This window comes from Saccopteryx bilineata, chromosome 2 (assembly GCF_036850765.1).
Source record: "Saccopteryx bilineata isolate mSacBil1 chromosome 2, mSacBil1_pri_phased_curated, whole genome shotgun sequence".
Classification (NCBI taxonomy): domain Eukaryota; kingdom Metazoa; phylum Chordata; class Mammalia; order Chiroptera; family Emballonuridae; genus Saccopteryx; species Saccopteryx bilineata.
The window spans coordinates 260,917,278-260,940,729 of record NC_089491.1 but is presented as its reverse complement, the minus strand read 5'-3'; the positions used below and the strand labels follow the sequence as shown (position 1 = coordinate 260,940,729).

At 51.9% G+C, this 23,452-nt stretch overlaps 1 protein-coding gene across 1 annotated transcript in view; it reads left to right on the top strand.

Moving 5' to 3' along the window:
• The window catches only part of MYO18B (myosin XVIIIB), a 238,619-nt gene that overhangs the window by 11,150 nt on the left and 204,017 nt on the right, over nt 1–23,452 (top strand). Inside the window, exons 2-10 of the mRNA XM_066260272.1 lie at nt 425–575; nt 2,325–2,483; nt 10,012–11,232; nt 11,781–11,847; nt 12,623–12,735; nt 14,017–14,193; nt 19,416–19,614; nt 21,213–21,355; nt 22,169–22,269. Of these exons, the coding sequence (XP_066116369.1) occupies nt 537–575; nt 2,325–2,483; nt 10,012–11,232; nt 11,781–11,847; nt 12,623–12,735; nt 14,017–14,193; nt 19,416–19,614; nt 21,213–21,355; nt 22,169–22,269 (2,219 nt within the window). The 5' untranslated portion in view covers nt 425–536. The remainder of the gene's footprint in view (nt 1–424; nt 576–2,324; nt 2,484–10,011; nt 11,233–11,780; nt 11,848–12,622; nt 12,736–14,016; nt 14,194–19,415; nt 19,615–21,212; nt 21,356–22,168; nt 22,270–23,452) is intronic.

Below are 23,452 nucleotides of genomic sequence, written 5' to 3'. Positions count from 1 at the left end.
ATTTAATCAAAATTATTTGTAATATAGTTTAAAATAAAATATTAAAAAATTTAAAAATAAAAGAAAATGATAAAATAAAATAGAATAATACATAAAATAGAAGAATAAAAAAATAATATGACAAGAGTGCTGGATATATAGGTATGTTGTTTATGTGAGAGCTGCTAAGCTATGGACACTTATGATCGTGTACCTTTCTGATTGTGTGTTATATTTCAATTAAAAGTTACCATGCGGGGTCAAGAGGAAAAGGATTTCAGGGCACTGTCCGCTTCATAGCCAGCAGCTGCTTCTGTCTGACCATATTCTTCCCAGGCGCACAGGACTAGTGGTGCCTGGCTGTGTAGCGTTGGTGGGGGTAGGAGTGGGGAGGTGTCTGTGAGCTAACCTGTCTCTCTCTTCTCCTCCCACCACGTGTCTGTAGCAGCCTGTGTCCATCCACCTGGTGTGCTGTGTGTGTCTGTAGCCCATTCCGTGCTGTCTCAGAGAGCTCCATCTCATCTCATCCCATCCGCTGGCCCCGGCACTGTCTCAGCATGGCCATCTCGTCACGCCTCGCCCTGTGGGAGCAGAAGGAAAGTAACGCTGGGGCTCGGGCTGCAGCTGTAGTACCCATCACAGCATGGATGGCCCAGGCTGCCCTCCCACCTCGGGCACAGTGACATCCAGTGCCTCAATATAGCACGTCCAGTCCCATCTTCCATCTTCTCCCAGCCGCAGCCGGCTGGCTTAGCCTTGACCTGTCCCACCCAGCTGGTCACTAGTGACCACGCCCTCGATTCCATGCAGGACTGTCTCCTCATTCCTGTTCCTCAGCTGGCAGTGGGGGAAGGGGGCTAGACCAGCTGTCCCGTCTCCACCCTCATGGCAGTTTTGATGAACACAGGAGCTGGTGTGGGAGGAAGAGTGTGGGTGGTGGGGCAGAGACGGAGCTGCTGGCTGCCAGGCTTGTGCCATGGGAATGGGTGTCTCTGGATTCTGCCTTTGTCACCATGGGAAACTGGAAAGGGGCCCTTATCCCCAGTTATCCCTCTTCTCTCTTTTGTATTTCTTACAAGACACCCGGAAGGGCTGCCTCTTTCTCTGATGACTGCTATCTCCTCTACCCCTCATCCCACCCTCATGCTTGGGGCTGGATGACTGGGAGGCCGAGGGGCCGGGTGGGGGGAACCTCCTGTCTGGCTGTTCCCCCCCCCCCGACTGATCGAGTGTAGTATTGAGAATATTCCTGAAAGAAGCAGCGTTTGCACCAGCTGAGTGTGCCTTAAGAATGACACTCGCGTGGGTTTCAGCCTGCACAGAGAGGGAGAGGTGTGGTGTAAGCGTGAGCCTAGCCTCACATGTCCCCTGCTTCTCTAACTGGGCAACTGTCTGCATCGACAGCCTTATCCTGTGGCCTCTGCTCTGTGTCCCAGCCTGATCTTCTTTGGAGCCCCTGTTTATGAGCTGGGCTGCAGAGGTCACGTCTTTGCCAGCCACACGCAGGGGACTTTGATAAGGAGCTTATTTTAAACCAGTGTGAAGCTCTTCTGCAGAAAGATTTTTATTTCCTTGTGAGCTGTCACAGTAATACTGGTTAAAGACACAACCTGGGGGCCAGGGCCAGTCCCCGTACCTCAGCCCCCAAGGTTGCGGTGGCCAAGGAAGTGGCCTTAACTGCACCCCAATGCCAGTCAACTCTGGTCTGGGCCATGTTTCTGGGTAAAATGCTGGTGTCCAGCCTGCCAGCATTAGGGCCTGGTGTTGAGGAGCCCCTGGCTGCCCAGGTCCTTGTTTAGGGCCCAATAAGAAGCCGCAGCACAGGGTCTGTGGAGTGGGCTGAAGTCAGAAGGTTGGAGCCTTATATAAATCATGGCTGTGAGCCTTTCCCTACTTTGCCTTGTTCCTGACACAGTTAAGTGGTTATGTGATTAATTAATTGATTAATCTGTTAAATACAAACTGGATGGTTCCCTGTGATCCAGCCCCTTCTGCAAACTAGAAAAGCTCCTTTTGGAGAGGTCCTTTTAGAGTTGGGTCTGTCCGACCTCAAGGAAGAGAACCCGTGGCCTTGACCGTCCAAATTCCTATTATGCGGAAACTCAGTCCAGGCAGAAATCACATTGGCTGGAGTAACCTCTGCTGCTCATACATCCCACTGTCACACGTTGTCCACTCCCGGTTCCCTGCCGAGCCTCCCCTGCTTTGCCCTGGCCTCTCTTACATGGGCTTGGTCATATATGTCCACCTTGGCCCCCTCCCAGGCTTCTTTGCAAATTAAAGGGCAACCTGCTCCTGTTGGTTCAATCACTGAGCTCTTTTCTTTCTTGCTTCTGCAAAAACAGATTCGGGAAGAGGACAAGACCCCGCCACCATCCTCTCCCCCTCCCCTTTTCTCTGTCATCCCAGGCGGCTTCATTAGGCAGCTGGTCCGGGAGACTGAGAAAGAGTCCAAGGAAGCAAGGAAGAAGAAAGAGGCAGTGCTCACCTCTCCCGAGCAAGAGGTAAGAGGCCCTGAAGGAAGGGGGCCAGGTGCCTGCCAATACCCACCACCCTGTCCTGGGAGCTTCCTCTGGGTCACCTGCCATTATGCCTTTGCTTCTGCTACCCCTACTTTTTCCTATTTTTAGTTTGACCTGTTGAACTCCTCTGCATCCTTCAAAACCCAGCTTACATAGTACATTTTTGGGAAGCTCTCCCATCACCTTCCTTCCTCTGATCCCCACTGCACCCTCAGTGCCTGTCTTAATTGTGGTCGGCATAGTTATTACTTGATCGTCTGATTTATTTGGCTAGGAATTCCTCAAGAGCAACAACTGTCTGTCTCATTCAACTTTGTATCTTGAGTAGCTCTATTCGTACTTTGTCCATAGAGAGTGTTCAGCATGTTCGTTTAATGAACGAATGAGTGGTATTAGTTGATGTATGTATGATTGTGGGCATCATCTGATTCTGCTTTTGCAGAAAGTGAAACCTAGGTATTAGCTCAGGGTGTATGGTTAGCTCAATTTAATGTGGGCAGAAAAGATATTCAGTTGGTACTTGCTGGTGATAGCTGTATTGGTTGTTAAAATATTGAAGCCTTTTCATGACCCCAAGCCCCCCAAGGACCACCCAGCTGTTATACTTACCTGGGGACCTTCCCTTAGTCTCTCGGAATGGCCACAGACCAGTGATTAAAGGGTTACTGCGTGGCACAGGTCGGGACTTCAGTGCCCTGCTCCAGCGGGCTTCCCTTCTGATTGGTTGGTATCTACTAAAAACCCTTAATTGTACTGAATAGCGCAGCTGCAGTTGTTGGCCGAGATGCACTACCTATGCTTTAGGGACTTGCAGATTTATTCCTGTTGGTGGCCAGTGCTGTCTCTCTCCCTTCCCCCAGCTCCTTAGCCAGGGAACCTGGACAGGTTGATGGGGCAAGACACTGGGGAGGTAGGCTTAGAGCACAGTATACCGAGAGGAATGTTCTTCTTCTTCTTCTTTTTATCTTGAGCTATTGAACTCGTGTACATCCTTCAAAACCCAGCTCAAATAGTGTATTTCTGGAACTAGTCTACCTGTGTTAGGCAAAACTGGCATCTCCTCATGTGTCTCCAGTGCCCCTTGAAGTGGGATGGATGCTGCAGTGATATCTGCAGGACCCCCTGTTGGTTGGAGCCCAGGGGCCATCCTGGCTCTGCCTCCCGCACCCCTTCAGCTGTTGTTTGCTGGGCCGGCCCCCGCGTGGCTGCACCTGTCCAATTACAATGACTTGGCTGCTTCAGAGAAGTCCTCCGGCAGCTGAACAGCAGCAGCTGCTGACACACTCCTTTGCAGGGGTGGGTAATGGGAAGGACAGGCTCTGTGGGAGTCAAAGTTGACCCCCATAGCTGTTGTCAGGTGCCACTGAAATGTTACTGGGTGCCATTTATGACGGGACAGTGTTCACTTTGCTGCTCACGTGCTTCTGTGAAACCTGTGCAGTGTTGAGGTGGTCAGATTATACCCACTTATTAGAGGTGGAGACTGAGGCTCAGAGAGAGGTCGAGAGACTTGCTCAAGGTCATGAGGCCAGAAAAAGGCAGAGCCTAGGTGAGAGTCTGTGTGTTCCCTGCTCTGGTGAGCTGCCTGGGGGAAGGGCCAGTTTGGGGAGTGAGGTGGTGGTCACAGAGGCCTGGGGAGGAAAGAGCTCCAGGAGCATGCAGGACACGCTGGCATCACTGTGCACATGTGAAGAAGCAGAGCTGAGCTGGGGACAAACTCACCGCTGGGCTGGGATGGTGACTCAGAGCCAAGATGCAGGATGGACAGGCCTCTAACCACAACAGATGTCTGGACCATGGGCCAAGATGCTCCTGAGCGTGGAGCAGGGCAGCCTCAGGCCATGCTTTCCGCAAAGCAGACAGCTATGGCTGGCTCTTGGCAATTTAATTTTCTTGCCCCAATCAGTAAATAACTCAGGATGCTCTCTTCAGCCCAGAAGCTCTGTCTCACTTGGTCCTCATATCATTGTTGCAAGCAGCATTAGCTCCATCACCATTTTGCAGGGATGGAAGGTGAGGCTCAGGGCGGTGACTTGGTGTTCCTAGGACCAGCCAACTAGTGAGGGACAGGGAGAGGCCAGAAAAATACTCTGGCAGAGAGAGACTGTATAGAACAGTGGTAGTCAACCTGGTCCCTACCGCCCACTAGTGGGCGTTCCAGCTTTCATGGTGGGCGGTAGCGGAACAACCAAAGTATAAATAAAAAGATAGATTTAACTATAGTAAGTTGTTTTATAAAGATTTATTCTGCCAAACTTAGCAAAAATCCGACATTAAGTACTTGGTAAGTAATTATTATTATATGCTTTAACTTGCTGTAACTCTGCTTTATAAATTTTATAAAGTAAAGTTACTTCCCTACTTTATAAATCACCATTACTGTGGAACCGGTGGGCAGTTAGAAAATGTTACTACTAGCAGAGATACAAAAGTGTGCGGTAGGTATAAAAAGGTTGACTACCCCTGGTATAGAATGTCAGGAGAACTGGGTTCCAGCTTTGGCCTCACCACTCTCTGTGGTTCAGGCCAAATCCCTTCCCCTGTCTTGGCCTCAGTTTGCTCATCTGTAAAATGGATGTGCTGTGAGTTTCTAGAGGTGCTGCTTCTCCCAGGTGCTATGGAAGCTGCAGAGGGCCGAGGGCTTTGGTGTGTATGGAAGAAAGATAATCAATCCGAACTCCCCCCCCCCCCCCGCCCTCCTGCCCAATGAACTCTCTTCCTTTGGGGAGCGGTGGGGGAAGGAGGGTGGGACTGGTTGTTTTACTTGCCCCCCCCCCCCGTAAGTCTCCTCTGCAGTGGTTTGGTTAAAAATAAGGCACTGACTCACTTTTCAAACTGGTGTAGACAGTGCTGAGATTTGCCAAGTGGAGCCAATCCCCTTTCCAAGGCAATGTCCTGCCGGCTGCAGAAGGTCAGACTGAGCCACAGGTCCTGGGCTCTAAGGTGGGGGTTCTTAGTCCTGGTTGCATGTTGGAATCACCTGGGGGGCCATAACCTGGACCATCTACATCAAGGGTTGGGAACCTATGGCTCTTTTGATGGCTGCATCTGGCTCACAGACAAATCTTTAATAAAAAAAATAATAACATTAAAATATAAAACATTCTCATGTATAACAATCCATTCATTTCCTACTGCTCATGTTCATGGTTGTGGGTGGCTGGAGCCGATCACAGCTATCCTCTGGGACAACACCAAATTTTTATTGGATAATGCGTAATGTACACGGGTCGTAGTGAGGTCAGGAAGTAAATTTCCCTCCTTTTAATCAAGTAGTCAGCTAGCTAATTACAGAAACCCATTTGACGAAGAAGATGGCTAAAAGAAAAAAGATGAGGAATATCGTACTTTTCAGCAGGAATGGACAGAGGAATTTGCCTTTGTGGAGAGAGCAGGTTCTGCAGTGTGTCTAATATGCAGTGATAAAATTGCATCAATGAAACGGTCAAATATAAAGCGGCACTTCAACACATGCCATACTACATTTGCATCAAAATATCTAGCGGGAGACAGCAGGAAGAAAGCATGTCAAGAGCTACTGTGCAGAGTGCAAGCTAGTCAGCAGCAACTCCATGTTTGGACCCAACAAGGTGACTGGAATTCGGCTAGCTTTGCTGGTGCTTTGCAATTGTGAGAAACAGAAAGCCATTCACAGATAGGAGTATGCCAAAACGTTCATGCTTGATGTTGCCAATGAACTTTTTGATGACTTTTCAGATAAAGACAAAATAATCAAATGAATAAAAGACATGCCTCTGTTGGCAAGAATGGTTCACAATTGTACCATCATGATGGCAAATCAAATTGAGGCAACACAAGTGAAGTACATAAATGCAGCACCATTCTTTTCTCTCGCTTTGGATGAGTCAACAGATGTAAGCCATTTATCCCAGTTCAGCATGATTGCAAAGTATGCTGTCGGTGACACACTACATGAGGAAAGTCTTGCTGTTTTGGCTATGAAAGAGACAACAAGAGGAGAGGATTCAAGTCTTTCACTGAGTTCGCTAAAAAAAAAATCTACCGATGGATAAACTTATTTCAGTGTGTACTGATGCTGCTCCATGCATAGTGGGGAAAAACAGAGGATTCCTAGCGCTTCTTTGTGAACATGAAAAGAGACCCATCCTAAGGTTTCACAGCATCCTACATCAGGAGGTGCTTTGTGCTCAGATGTGTGGCGAGCAGCTTGGTGAGGTGATGTCACTGGTCATTTGGATGGTCAACTTTATTGTTGCCCGAGCTTGAATGATCGCCAGTTTAAAACACTGCTGCATGAAGTTGGGAATAATTGTCCTGGTCTGCTTCTGCACAGCAATGTGCGTTGGTTGTCAAGAGGGAAGGTGCTCAGCCATTTCGCGGCTTGTCTGAGCGAAATCTGGACTTTTCTTGAAATGAAAAACGTCAAGCATCCCGAGTTAGCTAACACTGAGTGGCTCTTGAAGTTCTATTATCTCGTGGACATGACTGAACATCTGAACCAGCTCAAGGTGAAAATGCAAGGCGTTGGAAATACAGTCTGATCCCTTCAACAAGCAATGATTGCATTTGAAAACAAGCTGGAACTCTTCATCACCAACATTGAAACAGGTCCTTTACTACACTTTGAAAAACTGGGAGAGTTTAAAGATTCATGCAAGCAAATGACCCTGCTCAACATCTTGATCTCCAGCAGCTAGCGGGCTTCACATCTAATCTCCTGCAGTCATTCAAAGCGCACTTTGGAGAATTTTGTGAGTGCACTCATCTTTTTAAGTTCATCACCCACCCACACGAGTGTTGCAGTGGACAGGACCGACCTGAGTTACATCCCCAGTGTCTCCGTCAGAGATTTTGAGCTACAAGCTGCTGACCTGAAGGCCTCAGACATGTGGGTGAATAAGTTCAAGTCACTGAATGAAGATTTGGAAAGACTTGCACGACAGCAAGCAGAGTTAGCGAGCAAATGCACGTGGGGAGAAATGAAAAAACTTCAACCCGTGGACCAGCTGATTGTCAAAACTTGGAACGTGCTTCCCGTCACATACCACACACTGCAGCATGTGAGTATTGCTGTACTGACAATGTTTGGCTCTATGTATGCATGTGAGCAGTCTTTCTCACATCTAGAGAACGTTAAGACCAACATACGATTACATTTAATGGATGGAAGTCTCAACGCCTGCTTGAAGCTTAACCTCACCACGTATCAACCAGACTACAAAGCCATCAGCAAAGCCATGCAGCACCAGAAGTGGCATTAATGGTAAGAAGTACTTTATTCATCATTGGTTAGCAACAGCATAACAACATTATTAAAAAGAATTCAGAGACTTACTGTACTTTAAAAGTGTTGGTCTTACATAAAATGTACACATTTACTTGTATTTAGTGTTAAACATATTGTATGGCTCTCACGGAATTACATTTTAAAATATGTGGCATTCATGGCTCTCTCAGCCAAAAAGGTTCCTGACCACTGATCTACATCAGTTCTCTGGGAGTAGGGCCAAAGCATCAGTTTTTTTTTAAAAAAAATCTCCCCGTAGACTCCAGTGAGCCCTAAAAAGACAAGGAAGGCCATGAAATGCAGAAGTTACAGCCACTGGCTTTAACACAGAGAAGCCTGCCTGGCTTTTACATTCTGTCTTTGCTATCAGGCCGCCTAACATCTCTGTGTTTGCTTCCTTATCTGTAAAATGGGGAGAAGTTCAGAAGCTCCTTCACTGTGTTCTTACCAGGGTTAAGTAGGATGTTGCATAATGGTGTTGTAGGGCTCATTGCAAGGGATCTATCTATGACAGCTATGATCATCATTATTATTGTCATTTTAATGAAGGGGAGAGTACAGACTGTGCTCTGGAGGCATCCACCACCTAAAACAGGAGAGAGGTACAATTCAGTGCTAGCGTGGGACACACAATGTGGTTGCTGCTGCAGATGGTGAGCTAGCATGGAGCTGCTCTGGGGCATCGTGGCTATATGAGACAGTTTCTGATTGAGGTCTCCAGGCAGAGATTTTCAGAGGTGGTGGCATTTGAGCTGGGTATAGAAAGCTGAGAAGAGCACGAGTGAGTGAAGGACGGGAAGGGCACTCTAGGCAGCAAGCTCAGCGTGAACAGAAGCATGGAAGCAGGGAAGTGTCTGTGTGGTGGGAGATGCCTGGAGGGGCTGAAGCATGGGGATACATGGAGGCAAGAGAACAAGAATGGAGGTGCGGGCTCCTGGTGGAGGGCTCTGAATGGCAGATGGTGGTGTTCAATGATTTTCTGGGAGGCTGTGGGCAGCTGCCAAATCTTTTAATTGGGTTTGAAATGACTGGCAGTAAATTGAAGGGATTCCCAGTTCAGACATTTTGGAAATAGATCTGGACTTGGGAAAGGAGACACAGATGTGAGGCTATGCAGGGTGGAGTGAGCATGGTCCTGGGATGGTTCAGGGGCAGGAGGAGGGGGAACCCTGGGTTCCCAGGCTCTGCTGTGTGGAAGGCTGGCATTAGCCCGGGTCCAAGAGGGGAGAACCCAGACTAGGGCAGGTGGTGAAGCCAGGACCAGGGTGGAACTGTCCACAAGAGGCAAAGCTGGCCCTGTGAGCACTTTAGGTCATAAGCTAGCCTGGTTTGAGGGTGGAGGGCTGGGTAGGATTGACGTCACAAGGCAGTAAGGGGCCTGGCGGGGAAGTGGGTGGTGGAGACCCCGTGGATGTGATATAGCCTAAATGTCTACGTCAGGGAAGAGTGCAAGACCTCAGAGCCAGAAAACGGGGCCCTCACCCAGTATGGGGGGCAGGGTACAGTGTCCAGGGCAATGGAAGTACAGCCACTCTGTTCAGTTCTCTGTGGTTTCCAAAGTGCTTCTCCACATCTTGTCCTGCAAAAAGTCTGACGGTCAGGTGGTTTCTACCTGCCCTGAGGGGAGAAAACTGAAGCTCAGAGGATGGCTGGTGTTGTTCATGGTCATGCAGCTGGAAAATATGTGAGCCAAGACTAGAATAAGAATAGGTCCTTTGGTGACAGGCCCCAGTCCTTTCCCTAACCCCTTTCTGGCCCAGCAGGAAGCAAGGCAATAATAATAGTGACAACAACAATAACAGCGGCAGCAGTAGCAGTAGCAGCTACTGTTTCTGTATCGTATTATCGTGAACCCTCAAGCCCATGCACATGGTAGGCCACTCTGGTCCTCACTTTATTGATTAGGAAACAGGCTCAGAGAGGGTCATTTACCTAAGGCCACACAGCTTGTGAGTGGCAAAGTTAGGATTTGAATTTGGAGTTGAATCTGTTGAGCTCCAAAGTCCACTCTCCTTTTACTCTGTCACTTGTTCTTGAGATACTGAGCAAAAACCAGGGTGCAGGCATTGGGCTCATTGCCTGGTGGAATGCTCATCAGATCTCATAGCTGCCTGAGGGTCTTTGGATGTATGAATGGCTGGGTGAACAAATAAATGAATGGGTGAATGGGTGAATGAGTGAATGAAAAAGCTGTCAGTCAGGTAAGCAAGCAGCTAAGGATGGTTATGGTCTCTCTCCTAGACCTCAGAAATTTCCACTAGCCAACCCAACAGCAAGTCCAACAGTGGCACCAAATCTGAAAACCAACCAATTTCCCAGGACAACCAGTCGGGCTCTCCCCAGAACTCAAACATTCCGGGCAAGGAGAGTGAGGGGGCCAGCACCACGGAGCCTGAGCTGATGACCACCATCAATGGAGAGAAGCCCCAGGAATCGGGCCCCAGTGAGGCTCCAGCCAAAAAAACCCTGCCCTTCAAGAGGGGTGTGAGGAGGGGCGACGTATTGCTGATGGTGGCCAAGCTGGACCCGGACTCAGCCAAGCCAGAGCAGAGGGCCCAGCCCCATGACGTCCCCACCTGCAAGACCCCAACCCCAGCCACAGACCCTGGAGGGGGAAGAAAGGGGGAGAGCCCACGGACCCCTCCTAGTCCCTGGGCCAGCACTGAGGACACAGCCCCAAAGGCTGAGAAGACCCAGACTGGGGGTCTTGGGGACGCAGGAACTGTGCTACTAACAAGAGGCGAGAAAGATCAAGGCACAGTGGGGAAAGGGGGTGGGACCCCCCAGACCAAAGGGCTGAGAGGGGATGAGCCCCAGGGCAGAGAGGGGCCAGGTGAGGGGGCGCAACCCAAGACATCAGAGAAGAAGGGAGGGGACCTTGTCTCAAACAAGACAGCAAAGGGGACTCTCTCCAAGGATGCAGGGGGTGAAGGGAAGTTGGCCGGGGCCCAAATGCTGGTGAAAAAGTGGGGAGGTTCCCTGGGCAGAAGGAGCAAATGGGAAGGTCCCCAGAGGAAGGACAAAGGAGGTATGCCCCTGAGTCAGGGGGAGAAGACGGACAAAGTGCCGATCAAGGCGGAGCAGGGAGACCAAGTGCAGGGGAAGGCTGGGCAGGCTCCCAGAGCCATGGAGAGAGCACGCAGGCCTCAGGGTGCGTCTGGGCAGGCAGGGAGGTCTGGGAGTAAGGCAGAGAATGGCTGTGAAGCCCCCAAGGAGGCGGGTGCACGTGGGGAGACCCTAGTGGCTGCTGGGAAGGAGAGCTGGCCAGACAGTGGAGGGCAGAAAGCAGAGGAGCCCTGCGGAGGGGAGCAGGACAGGGCCAAGGCCCTAGAGATGGAACAGGAAGGACCCAGGCCACCTGCTCTGGAGAGCCATGCAGAAGGGGCTCGGACACAGGAAAAACAAGAGGGTCCAGTCCTACAGGAGGAGAGCAAGAGAAGCCAGAGTGGAGACTTGGACCAGGTGAGGGGACTGCAGCCCGGGATGGGGGAGCAGTTGGTGGGACCTTCCAGAGGAGGAGGGATGGGAAAGACTTGCCCCTGGGGGTGGACAGGTAGAGACAGAAGGTGGACACGGAATTGGAGAGGGGTGGCCAGCTCAAAGAAAAGGACACACACCTCCTCCTTGGCAAGCGGGAATCTTGAGGCCCCCAATGCACCTGTCCTGGGGGGAGATTCTCCATAGTACGAGGGAGATCCCAAGAATGCGAGCTGTCCCCTCATGGCTGAGCTTACAGTGCCACATGGTAGTTCTCAGACTTGGGGCCCCATAAGGAGTAGATTGCAGAAAATGCAGATTCCCAGGGCCCCACCTTGGACATTTTATTCAAAAGGCTAGGGGTGGAGCCAGTGCATCTGCAGTTAAAGAAGCACCTCCCACCCCTTAGATTCTGCTTGAGGTGATCCCAGACCACACTGCAAAGAACTCTCATGTAAGGGCTTCGCCCTCACAAAGGGGTGGGGAGAGGGCAGTGTCATCCTGGTTTAATTTATTGTGATCTTTGCTCTCAGGCTCCTGAGGACAGATGGTACGAAGCAGAGAAAGTCTGGCTGGTTCAGAAGGATGGATTTACTCTTGGTAATTAGGGATTTTAGTGCATCTGGGGTGGAGAGCGTGTGTATGTGTCTAAGTCTGTCCCCCTGCGCCCTCTGCTGCTGGCTGTGTTTGCCAGGTCCTGCTCACAGTCCAGGGAGGAAGGTGAGTGGCAGGACCCACTGAGACTGGGCTGGGAGTAGTCAGGTGTCATTTCACTCTTGGCAGCTGGTCCACTGGGTCCTGTTTTTGAAGACATTTGTGCCTTGGTAATTAATTATTTAACTAATTCCTTAGTGCAACTAGCATAGTTTGGTTTCTGTAGTGTTCCTCAGGGAACTTGGAGTCCAGTGCAGGTGGACAAATAGATTTCATCTCACGAGCCCACTTTTTTCCATTAGCTGTGACCACCGTGTACTGGGAAGCGATTCTAAGACCCAGTCAGAATGCAGCTGGGAAAAGTGATTGATTAGTGATGTCTGTCATGGGTGCTGGAAAGGGAAATGGCAGCCTGTCTGCCATCAGCTGCCATCCCAGGTCTAGGTAGGAGATGGGTTGTGAACCCACCATCCAGGGGTTCTGTGCCAGCTGATAAAAGCCCGAGATGAGTTGGACCCAGCCTCTGTCCTTAAAGGGTGTGGAGTCACAATCTGGAACCCTCCGTGTGAACAGGCCTCACTCGGAGAGGAGGCTGTCCTTTTCTGACCTGCTCCAGGCACCCTCTCCAGCTCCCTGGCCTGGCTCAGCAGCTCAGAGCCTGTCTCTCCCCTCCTCCCTCCCCCTCCCCCTCCTCTCCTCTCTCCCCTTGGCTGTCCACCAGCCACGGTGCTTAAGCCAGATGAGGGAACAGCCGACCTGCCGGCAGGAAGGGTGCGACTTTGCATTGACGCCGACAAAACTGTCACGGAGGTGGACGAGGAGCATGTTCATCGGGTGAGTCACCACCCCACTCCCTGCCTGCTCCCCTCTGGCCTGCCCCATCCTTCTAGAGGCTTCTTTGTACCTGATTATAGACTCTACTTGGGCTTGATGCTTTGAAGGGAGTTAAAGAACTCATTGCTGTACTGGAGGTATATTATGAGGGTCATTACTTTGTCCCACTGTGTCCCCTTTATGAAGTAACATTAAGAGATGTGTTTGTTAGGTCTTAGGACTGAGAGTTCTGCTTGACCCAGGAATCTGATTGCTTTTCTTTTTATGGTCATTGCAAATCATGCTGCAAAGCGTGTTCCCCCTTTCCCCCTGGCTGCCAGGGAACTCAGAGGCAGTTGTGCTGCTTGCCATTAACCATAGCGTAGGGAATAATGGCGTATATTTTGAGTATTAATCATTCCTTTGGTTTTGCTTTTCCGATTGTTTTGCATAATTTTTTTGGTGTACCATAAATCTATTTGAGGGTAAATAAGAGTATAATGATTTTAGGAAAAGGTCCTGTCCTGCTTGTTTAACACCCCTCAAAGCCTGCTAATCAAGAGTCTCCCCCAGGAGCCCCATGTGGGCCTTGATCGTCTTCATTCCTCTCTGCTCTCCTGGCCCACCCCACGCCCTCCATTCCCAGTGGTGTTGGGAGTTTGCAGAGGGCCGTGTTCTCAAAAGGAAGAATGACTCCTAAGAGAGCTCAGAGTTGGCCCAAACCCCAGAGCCTGAGGCCCAGAAAACTCCTTGAAGCTGGAAAGAATGGTAGGAAGCCTTGTAGCATAAATGCCCCAAGAAGCTACAATCATCGTTTGCTTCTAGAAGGGCCTGAGCTTTTTTCCAAGGGATGGACACACGAGGTACTGTCAGAGAAACGGGGCAGTTTTGCTGTTGGCCTCTGTCCCTGAGGGTCACAGGGGCACAGAGCGCTCCCCCACAAGTCTCAGGAGAGGAGGAACAGCAGTGGACACGGCCTGGCTTGGGAACACCAAGCTTGGTGTTTGAGATGCAGCAGACTCCGAATCTTGCTGTGTTCCGAGCCCCTCCCCTCGCAGGACAGTGGGCGCAGGAAGGAGGGACCACTGTGAACAGAGGGGTGGCCCTTAGACCACACCAGGGGCACAGGAGAAGGGGCGTCCCTGTCACTTGTAGGGTTTTTTGGCTCTCTCGAGTCCTTGTGTTCTGTTCTGGTCTTTGGCACAGCTTTCCAGGGACAGGGCCGGCAGGGCTCTGTTTGTAAGGGAGTGGTGGTGGTGTGGGGGCACAAGCAGCCACGGGACACTCTGTGACGGTTCACAGGCCAACCCCCCGGAGCTGGATCAGGCCGAGGACCTGGCCTCCCTGGTCAATGTCAACGAATCGAGTGTCCTGAACACGCTTCTGCACCGCTACCGGGCTCAGCTGCCGTACACCGCCACCGGGCCAGACCTGATCGCCCTCCAGCCCCGGGGGCTGCCGACGCCCTCTGCAGGCAAGGTGAGGGGCAACCAGGGAACGGGGACAGGGACGGGCACAGGAGGGGAGGGCGACAGATTGCTCTGCATCTCAGGGGGGCACAGAGCAGCCAGAGTCCCCTGTAAACCTGTCTGTGAGCAGCATCTTGCCAGGCACGAGATGTGGGGGTGTGATGGGCATTGTGGGTCATCAAGAACCATGGGACCCCTATTCCTTAGAGGGGCAAGACGAGTAACTTAGAGACAATAGGAGCATTAAAAACAATAATAATGAGAGAAAATTTGAATGAGTGTCAGCTATCTGCGAAGCACTGCTTCAAGCACCTTTACATATCACACCACCTGAAAAGACAGACACCATAACTACCCCGTTTACAGATGGGCACTGTCTGGGCCAGCTGCTAAACTCTCACATTCAGCCAGTGGAGGAGTTGGGATGAAACCCAGGTCATCGGCTCCCCTGCGCTCTGAACCCCATCTGGTCTGGGGAGTCCCGGACACCCACATGTAACTCAGGAAACAGAAGCCTTGGTTCTGCTTTTACTTATTTTTTCTTGGGAAGTGTAGAAATGGCTGGTTTCTGTCAAGACAGTCCCAGCTAAGGATTCCCTCAGCGCCACCTTGTGGAAAGGTCTGCAGCCGCAACTGAGTAACGAGAACCGATCCTTTTCATTCACTCAGGACTATTGATTGAGATGTGATTGAGGTCTCCCTATGCCAGGCACAGAGGAAAGAGCGGGGGAGGAGAAGGGCGTGAGCCTGCCTCGTGGAGCTCCTGTTCCAGCGGGGAAGACAGGCCCAGAGTAGTGAAGATAACGTGGGTGGGGTCAAAACGATTTTGCTTTTACTCTGAGCCTGATGGAGATTTTAGCAGAGCAGTGACATGGTCTGACTCACTTTGTGGGAGGATGCCCTTGGCTGCTGAGAGGGAATGGGGCAAAGGTGAAGGCAGGGAGCCCTGTCACAGGTCAAATGTCATATCTAGGCACTGTCCTGGAGGCCCATTGGTCTGGGAAGACGCAGGCCTCTAGAACACCTGCTAACACACTGCAGGTGCCTGGGAAAGATCATGATGCCTCTCGGGCCTCGGTTTTCTCATCTTTCAATTGGGGATGAAAAACCCTCTAGAGCGTTGGCCTGGCGTGCGGGGGACCCGGGTTCGATCCCCACCAGGGCACATAGGAGAAGCGCCCATTTGCTTCTCCACCCCCCTCCTTCCTCTCTGTCTCTCTCTTCCCCTCCCGCAGCCAAGGCTCTATTGGAGCAAAGATGGCCCGGGCGCTGGGGATGGCTCCTTGGCCTCTGCCCCAGGTGCTAGAGTGGCTCTGGTCTCGGCAGAGCGATGCCCGGAGGGGCAGAGCGTCGCCCCCTGGTGGGCGTGCCGGGTGGATCCCGGTTGGGTGCATGCGGGAGTCTGTCTGACTGTCTCTCCCTGTTTCCACCTTCAGAAAAATAAAAAAAAAACCCTCTAGAGCAGGTTCTCAACCTGTGGGTCGCGACCCTGGCGGGGGTCGAATGACCAAAACACAGGGGTTGCCTAAAGCCATCGGAAATTCTTATTTTATTTAAAAATGTATTGTAAAAAATAAAATGTATTGTATAATAAATATATATTTTCCGATGGCTTTAGGCGACCCCTGTGTTTTGGTCGTTCGACCCCCGCCGGGGTTGCGACCCACAGGTTGAGAACTGCTGCTCTAGAGTCCCAGGGGACATTCCTGGCCAATAAAGAGGAGACGGTGGCCCTGAAACCCCCCCTCCAGACTTCTCTTCCCCAGGACACCCCCCCACCCCACCCCACCCCACATCTTCAGTTGCGTCTCGGGCCCCTCCCCAGCCTGGCTGTCCATGGCCAGGCCTGAACGGATGATGGCTTGGCATGTGCACTCTCCTGTCTCTTGCTGTGAGGACCACGCTTCTGTTACTGCAGCCCAAGGCCCCTGAGCCTCAGGAGCAGCGGAGTGGCTCCTCTGTCTTCTTAGGAGCCCCTGGAAGGAACGTTTTGTATACATTCCTAAGGCAAGGCTGTCCTGGATTGAGGCATCCATTTCAGAACCTGGGTCAAATAGTGCAGGCACTGGGTCATGCCCTTTGAGGAGGGATTGGAGTCTTGAGATTCCTCTCTGCCTCTGAGTCTCATGATCCCCCTGAAGCCTTAACCAAGGGCCCCATCCTTCCCTCCAGTCATCCGCCTCTCACACCCAAACCCATATCCACCTGCTGTTCTTTGTCTGAGCCATGCCTGGTTCCTCACATGGCCACCAGGTGGCACCACAGACCTGCAGTAAGGCTAGGAATGGGGCCGCCTTGAAGATGGCCTGGGTGAGGTGTGGGGCAATGCTGGGCCTCTCTCCCTGGGGTCTGGGTCCACTGTGAGGCTGGGAGCTGGGTGTGTGCCTGGGGGTGCAGGTCTTCGTGGGTATGAGTGTGGCGTGACCATGTCAAGTGTAGACAGGCCTGCCTCTGTGTGTGGAGACTTGACAGCTGTTGGGTGTACGTGCCCATGAGCACGTCCGTGTGCAAGCATGCAAGGGTATGTATGCATACGTGCACCTGTGTGTGCCCAGAGACCTGGACCTGCAGAATTCTCCCTTCTACTGTCTGGACCAGGGGTAGTCAACCTTTTTATACCTACCGCCCACTTTTGTGTCTCTGTTAGTAGTAAAATTTTCTAACCGCCCACCGGTTCCACAGTAATGGTGATTTATAAAGTAGGGAAGTAACTTTACTTTATAAAATTTATAAAGCAGAGTTACAGTAAGTTAAAGCATATAATAATAATTACTTACCAAGTACTTTATGTCAGATTTTCTCTAAGTTTGGCAGAATAAATCTTTATAAAACAACTTACTGTAGTTAAATCTATCCTTTTATTTATACTTTGGTTGCTCCGCTACCACCCATCATGAAAGCTGGAACGCCCACTAGTGGGCGGTAGGGACCAGGTTGACCAGCACTGGTCTAGACAGTGAGCCTGGGGAGCTGATGGATGAGATAGCCTGTTCCTGGGACTTCAGTGGTTCCGGAGGAGGTTGCTTCAGAACTCAGACCTGGGGACCCTTTGCCTGCCTCATGCAGTATGGGGGCTGCTCCCACCTTTGCTGGCTGTGGGGTCCTGCTAAACCCAGGATTGGATTCATTCATTACTCCTCCTCGGGGTTTGGGACACTAAGGCCAACAGTGGACTGGAGGCGCCTTCAGGCCCAAGCTGGGGGACCACGCTAGGAGGAGGGCCACCACACCGGGATTTGTGCCCCCAGTTGCAGCACAGCCCTGGGGATGCAGACGATGCCTCATTGGGGCCACTGGTTGCCCACTTGACCTCTCGGCTTCTGCCGTCCTCCTCCAGCCAGGCTCATCGCACTGTTCCCTTTGGTGCCCTTCCCCCGCCCGCCGTCTTCAGTGCTTCCCCTTTTCCCTGAAGGCTACGCAAAGCAAACTCTCGTCAAAGTCCCCAGTGAGTTTTGAGCTGCCAGGTTCAGTGGTCAATTCTCCTCCAACTTGACCTTCAGTAGCGTTTGACAGCCGACCCGTCCCTCTCTTCCTTGGCTCCGGTACTTCTCCCTCCTGGTGTCCCCTCCGTCCTGCTGGTCCTCCTTCTAAGCCTCCTCGCTGGTCCCCGTGACCTCTGCAAATTCAGGGCCCGGCCCCATGCCTCTTTCATCCTCTTTAAGCAGCCACTTCCTTGGTGATCTCATGCAGGCTCATGGCTTGAAAATGATTCCCGTTTGATATAATTTAATTATTTGTTCTGTTTATCGTCAGTGTTTTCCCAACAGAAAACAAGCTCCACAGGCAGGGATTTTTTTTGTTTTTCAAAGTCAGATTTATTAAGGTATAATTTACATACTGTTATAAGCATCCTTGTTGGTGTTCCGTTCCGTTAAGTTCTGGACAAATGTGTATAGATGTATAACCACCCCCACCATCAATTACAAGACAGTTCTGTCACCCCCAAAAGTTCTCTATGTGGTCATCCCCTCTCCCATGTCCTGCCCTTGGCTGTCCTTATACAGTTGTTGCGCCTTTTCTGAGAAGTCGAGTGGATGTAACCATACAGGATGTGACCTGTTAATCGAGTTTTTCCGCTTAGCACAATGCATTTGCGATTCCCCCTTATTATTACGGTTATAGCTGTTTGTTCCTTTACTTCATTATATTTTATTGCACTGGCTTGTTTATCCATCTGTAGGGGGACCAGTTGTCCTGTGTCCTGGGGACATGGGTTTTCTGGGACATGAGACTATCCATGCTAAAACCAGGATGTTGGTTATCCTAGTTCCCGAGTTAAAGACATTTGTATTGTTTGTAGTTTTTGGTCATTTTGAATACATTTACAGTATAATCAAGGACATAGAGCTTCTTTTGTGAACATAAATATTACTTCCTCTTGGGTAGATACCTCGGTGTGGGATTTCTGGGTTCTGTGATGTGTGCATATCTCGCTGCATAATAAACTGCCAGTTTCCTAAGGTGGCTATGTCATTCAGCATTCCTACCAGCGTGGTATGAGAATTCCAGCTGCCCCACATCTTTCCCAGAACTTGGTCGGGAGTGTTAAAAAAATTTGAAAACATTGTTTAAGCCATTCTACAGGTGTTTAATGGTATCTCCTCCTGGTTGGCAGAGGTTTCTTTATCTGTTTTGTGTGGTATGTGCCCCCAGTGCCTGGGACAGTGCCTGCTACATAGTGCACACTCAACAAAATTTTATTATTGAATGAAGAATGAATGAATGGATGAATGCATAAATAAACAAACTGAAAGGGACTTCAGGTATTATCTAATATGTTATGGCAAATACATAGCACACATACCACCATGGCTCATTCTGTTTCCATGGCAGGCATCACTAATCGATTGTGCCATTTTATTGAGCTGCTTCATTTTATTGAGTAGTACCTGGCAGGTACTACTCAATTATTTGAGTAGTGAGTAAGATGAGCTCCATGAGCTGATGAAGGTCTGGTTCAAGCCTTCCACTAGCTGAAGAGGAGACCGGGAGCAGAGTAGGGTCAGAAGCTGCCCAAGGAGTCACAGTGGGCCAGGCACAGGACTAGATGCCCGGATGGGGCTCTTCCCAGTAAAATGTGAGACTTCCATGATGAGACTGGAGTAGGAAGAGGGGCATGGACATGGATGTGGACTTGAGGCCGGGGCGGGGGGCGGGAGGAGAGTGCTGTCTTCTAGTGCTTCCTGGGCACAAGCTGGGGTGTGAAGGCTGATGCCTAGGATATTCCTGCAGGTGCCCAGGTGCCGCCGGGATGGCCTGCCTGCCCACATTGGTTCCCTGGCTCAGCGGGCATACTGGGCGCTGCTGAGCCAGCGGAGAGACCAGAGCATCGTGGCCCTGGGCCGAAGCGGCGCTGGGAAGACCACCTGCTGCGAACAGGTCCTAGAGCACCTGGTGGGGATGGCTGGCAGTGTGGATGGCAGTGTCTCAGGTACAGTTGGCTCCGGGTGACCTGCAATGTGGTTGTGGGGAGGGAGTGGAGGAGTTGGAGGGGGGTGCGGGGCTGCTCCTCCTTATACCCATTCGCCTAGCATCCCCTCAGCATATGCACAGATCCCGTGCTCGCTCCTGGGCGGGGCCACTCCCCTCCTCACGACACTCACAGCCGTGTACGGGGCACTCACCCCACACTGACCATGTTAGCCCCAAGCACTCAGCTGCCACGTTCCAGAGCGTCGTTCTGACGAGCGCGCACAAACCTGTGGCGGTGTGGCACAGGTGACACGCCCCTCTGACGTGGTGTCCCCGCGCAGCGCACGCACGGCCTGCTGTCCTGTACGGAGGACCTGCTAGTAAAGACGGGGGCGTGGCTTGTGTCCTTGAGGAGCGGGCACGCAGGGGGCAACTGAGCGTCTCTGTGTGTGCAGGACTTGAATGCTCTGCGCCAAGTGCTGGCAGCGCTGGTAGCCGGGAGGTGGCGGCATGTGGCGGAGGGGACAGGCGGTCTGGCCACAGCTGTGATCCCTGGGCTGGTGTCTTCAAAAAAATTTTTTTCTCTCTCTCTTAAGGAGTCTTTTAAAACATTTTATCCCCTAATCATCTCCCCACCATGATATTCCAATGCTACAGTTATACCATGATCTGTTTACATATGTATATCTGCTCTATGCATAAGAAAGTAAAAATCCCCCGTCCCCCAAATCAGTTTCTGCCCTCCTGGAGGCAGCATTCTCCCTGCCAGGAATACATGGCCTCGGCAATATTTGCTTTTCCATTTCTAATAAATATAATACTAACAGCAGCACACTGGGAGCTCATTCTAAGCACTTGCCATTGTTAAGTCTTAGTCCTCATGGCAACTGCATGGGGTAGGTGCTTTTTTTTTTGAGGTTGCTACTGGTGTGATTCCATCTTACAGACAGGGTACCTGGGCCCCAGGGAGGCTAACTGATTTGCTGTAAGTCGAGGTACTAGCAAAGGACCAAGCCCATATTCAAACTTGCTAACTACTGTGTTCTGCTGCTCTTCTCCTGGGGTCGTTTGGGTGCTTCCTGATCCCTTGCTGTGTGCCTGGGGGCCTGGTGACACAGCAGGGAGAGACGCCAGTCTTGCTTCCCTAAAATGTAGTTCTGCTGTGTGTTAGAGAGTGGGATTCAGGCTAGGCTGTATCCAGGTGCCTGGCCCAATGCCTGATACATAGCAGGTGCTCAATAAATAGTTGTGGGGAAACTGCAGGGGTTTTAAAACACACTGTCTTGGGGTTCTGAGAATGTTAGTGCCCTGCCTTCCTCCTAGACCCCGTCAGGCCCAGGAGGTGCTAGGGCAGCCCCTGTCACCAGAGTGTGCCATTCCCTTCTTGATTCATTCCTGCCCCCCTGTACCCCCACTTGCAGCACAGGGCCAGGCCAGCACTGAAATGTGAGTGGTTTAGAGTCAAGGTCAGGAGAGGTATGGCAAGGAGCCTGCCTGGGCCCGGGGCCAGGATGGGATCTGGCCCCGAAACAGGGGCCAGTGAGGAAGGTAGTCCTATGAAAGGTGGGGGTGGCAGCACCAGGGCCATTGTGACATTCCATCCTGTGCCCCCCACAGTGGAGAAGATTCGAGCTACCTTCACTCTCCTCCGGGCCTTTGGCTCCGTGTCCACTGGCCACAGCCGCAGCGCCACCCGGTTCACCATGGTGATGTCACTGGACTTCAATGCCACAGGCCGAGTCACAGCTGCTCAGCTCCAGGTGAGGCCTCTCGGAGGAAGGGAGAGGGTGGTCCCGGGGCTGCAGGTTCCCCAGCCCCACGTAGCAGAGCCCATGCCTCCTGGGACCCTGGCACAATGCATCTGAATGGTGCCAGCACCTCCCCACCTCACTCAGTGACCCAGAAAGTCCCCTCCTAGAGCAAGCTGGCCCGTTCGCACCTCAGAATACCACGGGGATGAAATATTCATGAACAAATATGTAATGCAGCCGCTCATTAGTTGGGTCTTAGAAGCTGAAAAGAAGCAGACGCTCGCCAGCCTCCCGTGCCGTCAGGGTGTGACGAGCACACGCCTGCTTGTTCCCGGCTCCGACATCACCCACATCCCTCCCCTCCCCCAAACGTGCTGTTTGAACAGGAAATAGGATTAGGTTATTAGAAATGCTGTTTGTGTGTGACGCTCGGATCATACGCAGACTCAAGGAAAACTCACTGAAGTCCAGGGAGTCCCTTTCCCATCTTGGTCCTGAAATCCAACCATTCATGACCCTTTGGGTCACGTTACTAGAGGCTTCTGTGAGATAAGAGTATGTTGTTGTGTGGCTCTGGGTCATTGTTCTTCCTCTGAGACGCCTTCATCCGAACGAGTCGGTTACATTTGCGGAGTCCCTGGATGGACTCTACATCGGTGAGACAGGGACTGATAAGTTTTGATACGAAGGTGTCCAGGGGAGTTCAGACCTGAGATGTTGTCTCGAGGAGGGGCACCCTGTGGGGGACTCAGGGTCGCTGGGCACCGGGTGTGGGGCCGACGCACCCCGTGCCTACCAGGTGCCCGTCCTCTCCTCTTGCAGACTATGCTTTTGGAGAAGAGCCGGGTGGCGCGGCAGCTGGAAGGGGAAGGCAGCTTCCAGGTTTTCTCCCAGATGCTGGCGGGACTGGACCTGGATCTCAGGTGAGCCACTGGGCCGGGTTGGGATCGCCGAGGGCAGTCACTCAACGGGTGCCCGCTCTCCAGAGGCCCCGCCTTCGCTCTGCCCAGAGCTGAGAGGCCGTGGACCCCAGTGGTTAGGATCCTGGCCTCTGATTCCAGCTGCCTGGTACTGCCCCTGGGCTGGGTGACCTTGGCTAAGTGTCATCCACCCTGAGCCTTGCTTTCTTCCTCGGTAAAGTGGAAATAATACCTTGGCTGACCTTGCAGGCTGAAGCGAGATAGTTCACAGATAGCTGGGAGCTCACATGTACAGGTAGTTACAAGTGCTGGGAGATGGTGGAGGCTGTCTGGTGTGATGTTGGCATGTTGGTCCAGGGCTGACAGCAGCACGGGAGGAGGGCAAGGACAGCAGACGCCAAGTGTTCTAGAAGTTTCTAAATTTTGTGGTGGCCTTGAGTGCACATGGCGGTTTGCCTGAGTGGGGCGCCTCGGGACAAGGGGGCACTGGGTGGAGCGGCCAGCAGGGTCGCCAGGCGAGGCATCTTGGAGGGCCTCCTGGGGGTCACCTCCATAGGTCCTGATGGGCGTACTCTGTAAAGGACTGACTGGACAGTCAGAGGGATGTTGTTTAGATTCAAAGCCACAGGCTTTGCCCTGTGTGTTCCTCTCTGAACCTCAGTTTCCCTTTCTGTAGAATGGGTACCTATGAGTGCCAGTCTGCGGTCGTTTAAACCTGATCCCATGTGAAGCCAGCAGGCACTGTGTGTAACGCATAGTAGGGGTGCCCATGGGAGGGAGAATGTAATTAATATATAAACTCTGCACATGGGGTTTGAGTCCCCTCCTCCAGCTCCCTGGCTTCCGGTGAGTGGTTCATCTCAGGGGCCTCTGTTTCCTCGTCTCTGAGAACACTGGAGGGCAGACACACCTCCCTGGTGACCCCCATTGGGGTCATCAGTCCTGTACCCCTGCGTGGAGCTCCGGTCTGGGCCTGGAGCTCTTGCCTGGAAGGGACTCCCCATGGCAGGGCTGGGATTGGACTCAGAGTCTGTCTGACAGGGCTCTGTCCTGGGTGTGAGACAGAGGCCAGGGGTCTGGGATCATCAGAGGACGAGGGGAGAAGGCCCTCCCAGAACTGCGAAAACTGGGGACTGGTGAGAGAACTCCACTTCCCAGGAACCAATATGAGCCCCCATGGAGGGTT